Here is a 9,285-nt window from a genome sequence, read left to right on the forward strand (position 1 = left end):
ATGGATACTATAAATTGAGTTGTGATACAGTATATGTGCTCCAGTAGCACAGAACATATGAGTATGTGCTCTTCAAGCTATACACAGCAGTAGCTTCTACTATTGAGGTAAAACTCACAGGAACATAAAATCTGTAGTTTGGGGTCGGATTAAGAATTCATATCATCTAATATCCTTGCCAGAATTGCTCTTCAATCTCATTCATGGGGTTTTGCCTTGCAATTCCTGTGAGCCAAAAGTTGACTTGATTTAGCTATGAGCTGTGTGAAAAAAATAATTCCTTTTGATATTTAAATATGTTTCTAGGAATTTAATTCTAGATTTTGGCTTATGAACTGTTGCAGCTTCTCCTTATTTATTTTCAGAAGGGTCACTATTTATGAACTCCCTACCAAACCCTTTTTGGTCATTTCTGAGAGAGAGCAGGACATTTCTGTCCACTTCCTGAAGAGAAATTAAGTCAAATACACTGACTTTGATTCTAGATTACCATTAGTTTTCAGTTTTTAAGATTAACTGAATAGCAAAGGTAGATAAGTACATCCACATCAACCCCTTTTCTGTATCTTTTCTCCTTTTAGCCGATCATTTCATGAGATTGAGAAGAGTGGGGAATCAGAACTGCACAAGATAATCAAGATATAAGTGCAGCACCAATACATTCAGTGGCATAATATCTGGAGGTTATACTGAATTGTCTGTTCGCTAAAGGCCAACATGATTCTGTCCCCACTCTTTGTCAGAAAGAGCATACAGTGGTGACATTGCACAGTGTAAGTTGTATAAATAGCACCCAGAGATGAAAACAGCCTGTCAGTTTACCTACTCAACTCTTCTGCAGTATTGTTAATACCATTAAAAAAACTGAGCAAGTTTCAGGAAAACGTCAAGTTGGATAACCTTATTTCAATCCAACTACTGTGCTACATGCTGTCCTAAGAGGTTTTTCTACCAAAGGGCTTTTCTACCCTGCTTTCTATCTAATATCATGGTAAGACTGCTGTTATTCTCAGTAGATGGTGGATTACACTCTCTTAGGGGCATAGGTTTTCTGTAGAAAGCACTTTTCCTGAGAAACTTATCTTGGGAAGTGCTTTGGACTCTTCTTGCTGACTGTCTTTAATCCAATAATGTCACTACAGTATTGTGTGACACGGGCATCACTCCTGTGAAAGATTTGTGCCAGGCAATTCTGAGACAAGAGGAACAGTCAAGGTTATTTTTAAAGCAGCAGAAGTAACTTCATCTCAGCAACATAATCACTAATGGAGAATGCACAGCTTGCTATTAGTGACACTGATACCTTGTAAAAGGAAAAGTAAAATTCACCTGATTATTTATAGAGTTCTGTTGCATGTAGTGAAGCAAGTGTGTTATTGCAGATTTACAAGTTAGCAAGTGGTTCATAATTAGCATATTATTCATATGCAGCGTAGGACTCTTTAGATAAAGAACCAAATATCTCTGCTCAAAGTTCCTAATATTCCAGATAGGTTTACGCTTACTGTTCCATTTCCAGTGGTTTAAAGATAAGAAGATTATTTTTTAAAATCCCTTAAATAATTCCTTAAAAATAAAATGGGATTTATTTACGCAATAGCATCTGTAAGCTTCTTGGTTCTGATTTCAACAAAATACAGTACTCCCTTGTCATGGTCCAATTTTAAAAAAAATAATGCACTCACATACCTCTACAACTGTGTCCTAGAATTTCTACTGATCTCCTGATCCAGCTCACAACCCTAAGGTCAAAAGGGGCTTGACCTTCTCATGCAGCCTCAAAAACCATCTTCTCAAGGAAGAAAAGATGGTAAACTAAGTAATAAACCTGACCAAGCTGGACTTATTCACTATATCATTTCTGTTATTGTCATGATTAACTGCTTGAAAGACTGTTAGCAGCTGACAGGAAGGTAGAGCTTATTTTTATTTCTTGTTGCACTTTTCCAGCCTCAGACTCTTAATGGAATTTAGGAAAATAATGATTATCTAAAAAAAGCAGAGTTAAATAGTGCTTGAAGTACAGTGCAGGTGATACAGTGCAGTAACCTTTTGAAGATATCTAACTAGGGTATTAAAAGAACACTTGGGGTTTAAGGGCCCCATTATTTCTGTCTTCATAACATATATGTAAAAAAGGAAAGTGCTAAAGAAGAACCATGACTATACATGAGTCTGAGCTACCCTGTTCTATGCAAGTGTCCCAACTGATGCATTATTTGTGATATCAGAGCCTCCAGAAGGGTTATATTGTAAGATCAAATCATCCTTCTGCAGCAGCCTTCATCTGCTGACTGCTGTAGCCCCTGGTTTGCACCCAGTACCCCCGGGGGCCCAGAGGCTGAATTCAGCTCTAGGCATGCCAGGCAGGAGCAGTGCTCTGGCTGCAGTGCTCCTCGGGACAATGCCAGCTCAGCACTCCTGACCTTCAGCCACTTGCTCTCATCTCATGCTGTTTGCTTTGGCACAACTGCTTCTTCCCAAGGCACCCCCCAAGGCCACCTGGAAAATGAGATCAGTGCACTGATCTGTGTTAAAAATAAACCAGGAAAAAAACCCCAAAACCATTTTACCAGGTGGCTGAGAAGCAGTTGTTTCAGTGCCCTTGGCACCCCAGGTAGGCAGGTGGAGGGGCTGGGGCTGGCAGTGCCGCAGGAAATGGCACATGGCATCCCATCCAGCACTGGGGCCTCAGGGCAGCTCTCAGAGGGTGGATTCCTACACCAAGGGGAGTATTCAGGAGGCTGAGATACCCTAGGTATCTTTTTCTCTAAAGATAGGTGACAAACAAAGGGAAAAAACAGCAGAGAGATGCAGGAGCTGTTGATGCGATGCTGTCCCTGATGAGTGGAGAGACATATTTGTATTTGGAGCAATGAAATTACAGTCTGTCAAAGAACAGACTTCTCATTATTTCTTTATTTTTTGTTCAAAAACTAATATTTAGCACTTTGTCTGGCTTGACTTAGCAATTTTAAAACATAACATAAAACCTTCTCATCAGTGATTTAGAATCACAAGTCCTGGGGCTCTGTTTTCTTCCTGCAAAATCACAGAGTACCTTCAGCTTGTGTGGAAATTAATAGGTTCTGTTGTAAACACATGTCTAGGGCCTGCTTATGCTTTTCATTAAGCCATCATGAAATAGCTATTGCTAGATAACACCAGCTGTGGCCATTTTATCCTGGAAAGCAATTGGGATGTTTCAGTTAAACTGGAACCAGGAACTACAGAAAAAGCAAAGTCCACACATGGAATTAATTTGAAAAGAGCTAATCAGAGAAATACCAAGCACAACCCATGGTATTTCCTATATATTTATCTGGTTTAAGTTAGGTCAAAGATGTTCATCTCAGGGTGACAAGGCCAATTTTGGCCTTTATTCTCTGAAACTTTACACAAAATATGCACAACTATATTCACCACGAGTAGCAATCCCTACCACCAGCTTCAGCTGGTCACATTAATGCCATCTGGAAGTTACTGTTTGGCCAGTAGAATGAACTATTTTTGTTGTTGTTGAGGGAGTAAAAGATTCCCTAAAGAGTGTTATAAACTTAAGGAGTGGCTCTGTATTTAGCAATGATTTGGTTCTGTGCTTTTAAATATGCCTTCCTAGCATATGTGCTTACTGGGGAATAAGACTGCTCAGATTCATATGATTATTTATTTACATTACTATAAATACAATTTAATGTCCTACTTATAATTAATATTTCAGGACTAACAGTGAAACAAAAGGAAAACGAGTCTCAGTGTCATTGAAATAATTGTCATTCTTACTATCATCTCTTCCATTCATCATTCTAGGAATATACCCACAGCTTTTTCCAAAAGCTTGATCAAATAAATATGTCCTTCACTGTGCCTGGAGAATCAGTGCATCTGGACCCAGCTAGGGAGGCACTGCAGAGATTTCCAGTCTGCACAGTGAGTGAGCTGCCAGCTCTGCCTCTCTTTATCTGACCATGAATAGCCCAACGCTCAAACGCCTTTGCTAAGCCAAAACTGTTGGGAGGCAGTCAGCCCCTTGGGAATCAAGCCAGGGTTTTTCCCAGTGACAGATATATTCCATCTTCATCCTTATTAATGGAACATTTCTAATTGATTTCCTTTGTTTACCCTTTCCCTTCCTTCTGCAAGGAAGAACAAAAGTCTAAACTTTGCTTTCTGTATGACAAACATGAGGGAATTCCTTACAGAATGTTAATCATACAGTGGGAAGCACTGAGAGACTGCATGACTTTCTATTAAATTACAATTCCATTTCTACCAATTATTGAAATACATTGTTTCTTCTGAAGCCCAGACAGAAAAATAACACATGTAATTAGTCTGGATTCTTCTCTGAAAAGGTGAATGTAGTTACAGGACAGTTCACACAACAGAGGTGGAAATTAATAAACCTGATGGAAATCAAGCAGTATTTTCTCATGCAGTAAAGTTGGTTTCAGAGATTCCTACTTTCTATCACTGCACCTATGCACTGCCTCTGCACTTGTGCTAATGTGATTGTTTTGAGGCTGCGCTGTAAACTGGATTAGTGAAACAATTTTAGCAGGAAGATTTCCCCACAATCTCTAAATAACATTGAAAAATGCTGTACATTAGCAAGACCCTTTAATGAAGAGGTCTTGGAACCAAGCTGTGCATCAGCTATTAATTCAGAGAAGTGCACTCAGGTAGTACCTGTTCCTCAGAGCTCAGCTGCTGATTACAGGATGCTGGAAATATGGATATGATGTTAAAGGAAGCATTGCATGGACTACTCCTACTTAAATTTTAGCCCCATGCTGAATAGGACTGAATCCAGTTTTAAAAGGTGTCCTTTCCTGTTAATGCAACACAGTCAAAGCAGAATTGTTGACCTTTGGTGAGATGCTGGTCTGACTCTGAACTATATTAGAGAGATCTTTGTCTTAATTGCCTCTGCACAGAGTGATGTATTCTTAGTTAATATGCATCATGAAGAAACACATGGCTTGGAAATTAAGCCCTTGCCTAAGAATAGGAGTCAAATATTATTCAGTATGACTAACTGAGAAATTTAGAAACTATTCTAGTTCTAAAATGCTTCACAAAAAAAGTTCCTATCTGTTTCTGTTTTGCTTCACCCATATTCAAGAGCAGCTCCAGGTGAAATTTCACCCTCCTATTTTGCACTTTTGTTTTTATTTTGTGATAACTACGATAGTTTGGAGGATGATTTTTTTTTCAGCCTCTGGATCAATACACTTCTACTTCCTAAAGCAATAGCAAAAATATCAGCAAACCAGCAGGGAATTGATTTGAATCTATAGCAGCAATGAAGTCATCTGGCATCATCAGCTGCTGCTCTAGTAGGAGACTTTTTCAGCACACTTCTGATGTTTTTCCTTTTAGCTAAAAATGTGGCTTTGGCTTTTTCAGAGGCCTGAATCCACACTGTGCTTTACATTCTCTCTGTGTGACAAAGCTTTAGGGCAGAGCAGAAGGAACTCTGGTCGTTATCCAAAGAATAATTCACTATAATGATGCAATATTTCTAGAACTTTACACTTTTGTCATAAATATTTCCTCCTCAGCTGGAAATCTGCGTGGGGTTTGTCTGCCTAAATTATACTCAAATGCTGAATCATTATAAACTCCCAGTTATAGAAGTGTTGATGGGAATGGTAACAAGATTGTGCCTCTCAGAGAATCATAATCTCAACAACTTGGTCATAGTAAATTTGGGATATATCTCTTTTGAAGCTATTATCCAAGTGTACTGTAATAACCATTAAGGCAAAAATCTGCCTTTGTGTGCTGTCAGGCTGCAACAGCCCTTAGTTTTGGCAGTAAAAATATCAATACTAATCTCAGGCTGTAAATTGATGCTACAGAGACTTTGGTGATTTATGAGTTCCCATAAGACTCTTGTCCTGTCAGAGCAGGGCAGAGACACAGCTCACAATCACCAGCACTCAGGTTAAGCTCTCTGTGTTGCTAAAAAAAGACCTTTATTTATTTATATTTACTCCATCCAGACCCTTATGAGCACAGGGCTCTTGCAAAGATGCCACTGCCTGTGCTGCACTGACCATGAAGCTGCAGAGGCTGCTGGTGAACCCGAGAGGAGTGAAACTCTGAGGTCAGGTCTGTGCCTCAGCCTCCAGCCTCTTCTCTTGCTACCAAAGAAAGCTCAGGTGCTCAGGCTGGGTGGGATTTGCGAGGTTTTCCAGCCAGATGTCCCACCAGCAATGGAGAGTACCACTTCATTTTGCTTTTCCTACACTATGCCTTCTGGCTGTGTACCTGGTCAGCCCAAACAGCATCTCTTTCCAGAAATCCAGACCTCTTCATCACTCTGCACTAAAATTCCTTGTAGCTGCATCTATGGAAGACATGAAAAGTCTTTTAAAATCTCAGGGTCTTGTTATTCAGAATGACTTTGTATTCTATATTTTAAATTGACATTGAGATAAATTAAATTGAATTCAAGCCACTTTAATTGTGGATTGGAATAAAATCATGGAATCTAATTTAGTAAACCAAAGCCACTTGAAATTCATATCTTTGGCCAATACATATTCATTTCCTGAACATATTGATATAAATAAAACCAAACAGTGTTGATATAAATAAAACTGAACAGGTAGGCACCCAATCAAAAATGACAAGAGGCTGTTTTTTACCAGGAGACTAATTTTGTTTCATGGCACACTGTTTTTTCAATGGCCAGATTTTTAGAGCAGGAAAAAGGATTATGTGACCCCCACTGCTGGAGATGCACTCTAACAAAAGGTATAACAAGTACAATGTCCTTGCAAAGTGGAACAGCTATATAAATTTGCTGTTTTATAAGTAAGATAAATGAAAACAAAGTATACTAAAACAGGCTAATTGCAAAAATAACTTAAATAGTGAGTTTCTCTGACTTGTCTGTCTTTAGGCCCAGATGCTATACATGATTACAGAGCAAGGAAGCCTGAACACACTCCCTCCACAGGAAAGACATCTCCAGCGATAGGCAGCACCAGCAATGCCAACTATTTGTGGTGCCCAGCCCCCATCCTTCGTATGTGTCACCTCACAAACATCACTACCCTGGCAAAACTGCGTGGTGTGTGAGGAAACTCAGCAACTTCACCAGCATTTGTAGAGTGGAGCACAGATTAAGGTGAGAAAGACTTTGTCTGTGAAATTACCTGAGTTGAAGAAGGCAGAAAAAAGGTTGTGCTCTGCTTTGCAGGTTCATTCTGAATCATCCTTATGGCCAGGATTAATCACGGGCTAAGGAAGGAACAAGAGTGAATACAGCAGAGAGATTAGAAACTGAAGCAAGCGACATGGGATCATGCAAGGTCTGCTTTCAAGGTGGCTGAGTGGCTGTGGGCTGCATTTTCCCACTTGACTAGAGCAGACAGAGCTGCAGCAGGAGCTGTTTGAGGAAGTGAGCTCTAATGTGATATGAGCCATGAAGTGATCCTGCCTGGCTGATTCCCAAACACTGCAGAGACACAAAAACATCAGGTTTGCAGCCTCTGTGTGACCAGAATCCCACGGGGTTTGTATGCACACAGATGCTTACAGACCCTGGTAATTATGCAAACCTGCACATTAGTCAGCCTCATGCAGAACATGGGGTGCAGAAGCAGATAACAGGCTTCAGACACCCTAAAGTTTCCCCCATTCCACTTGTCTTAGTCTTTCTTTTGAACCTCTTACACATCTAGTTACAGCTGAATTCATACTTGCAATAGGTTATAATAAATATGGCTTGATTTCTGAGATAACTTAAATGTATATATGTGGATATGACATACACCACATTTTTTCTTAGACATATGCATGCAAATTCACAGGTGATGATATGGGTATATTTAACATTGTTTTCTTTACAGCATAGTAGTTTTACAAGCCCAGAATAGGCTAGAATTTTTATTTATTTAGGGCTAAAATATGTTACAATTTCTTTTTCTTAAACAAGCTTTTTCAATAGTTAAGATGCTCTTACAACATGCTGCAGCATGTCTACATTGAACACTCTACACTCTTCCAAGTATACCCTTCTTAAAGCACCAAAAATAGAGGAAGTACATAAGTTATTCATGGGTTTTGCCTGTTATACACCATGTTGAAAACAGACATAATTCATTAAGTGGACACAGTGAGGGGAAGGGAAATTGGCCTCTCCTGGGAGCAAACGACCCTGCTGGACAGGGAGGAGGCTTCCCAAGGACAGAGCAAGACTGCTAGGAAAAGCAAGCAGAAACAAGAAATCTCAGGAACTGGAAAACTATGGTATAATTTGGATTAGAAAAATGAATGGAACAGCAGATGCACAGGTTCTTGAAGTAAAGGAAAGAAAAATAATTTCAGAGAGCTAAAGGACATTGTACAACATTTGCTGTAACCCAGGAAGCTGGTGGAAGAGCAGGAGTGAATTTGGAAGGGAGGACCCATGCCCCATGGACCAAGTAAGCAGGGTTAAGTGTGTGTACAAGCTTTTCAGAGTTTCAGCCTCAGTGTTCTGCAGTTACAAAATTTGCCTTGATTTATATCTGCTCACACAAAACTCAGCTTTTGAGCTTAAGGGCTTTTTCATGCTTCCTGAAGACCTTTGAAGGAAAGTTGTAGGGGTAAATCAAATTTGTAGCTGACCAGGAGCCCCCTCAAATAGAAGAGACCATAGCCACGGGGTGATCAGCTCTAAACAGCTGCCCCTTTTGGTCCTCATGAGTGTCTGGTGGTGTCTTCCCAAACACACAAGAGATTATCTCCTCCCCCTACCTTTCCCAGGGGGAAGAAGAGCAAGACAGAGGGGTAGACTTTCCTATTTGGTCCTTCCATTGGATGCAGAGAAGAGAAAGAGAAAAAACTCTCCCTGTTTGCTTTCCTCCTACTCACAACTACTCACAAGCAAAAGAATATATTCAGTAATAGGATAGGAAAGAGCTGCAGGTAGAAGTGCAATAAGCTGATGGAGCTAATTGACTGAGATAACTACCCATTGAAAATAAGAAACCTAACTGCACCAGACCTCTCTGAAAGGAACTGATATCTGGCACAAAACGGATAAATAATTTCTAGGGGCTGATCCTTTGTGACTTAAAGTGATGCAGAGAGACACAAGTCAGCAGCATTCAGACCCTCTGAAGCCTCCTTTGATCCCTCAGTATATCCATTTTGCAGTCCTGCTGTACACCACCTTTGTAGGTCAAACTCTGGATCTTCATTGACAATTTCCCTGCAAAGTCTGTACAGGGAAGATGTGCACTGTCCGTGCTGCATTGACAAATATCTCCTGCCATTACTCAAAAC

General features: G+C 40.0%; 1 protein-coding gene across 1 annotated transcript in view; it reads right to left on the bottom strand.

The window, feature by feature from the left end:
• Positions 1-7,143: 7,143 nt before the first annotated feature.
• The window catches only part of FNIP2 (folliculin interacting protein 2), a 57,175-nt gene continuing 55,033 nt past the window's right edge, over positions 7,144-9,285 (bottom strand). Inside the window, exon 16 of the mRNA XM_031060188.1 lies at positions 7,144-7,254. Coding sequence (XP_030916048.1) covers positions 7,216-7,254 — 39 coding nt within the window. The 3' untranslated portion in view covers positions 7,144-7,215. The remainder of the gene's footprint in view (positions 7,255-9,285) is intronic.

The sequence above is a fragment of the Geospiza fortis genome, unplaced genomic scaffold (genome assembly GCF_000277835.1).
Source record: "Geospiza fortis unplaced genomic scaffold, GeoFor_1.0 scaffold40, whole genome shotgun sequence".
NCBI lineage: Eukaryota > Metazoa > Chordata > Aves > Passeriformes > Thraupidae > Geospiza > Geospiza fortis.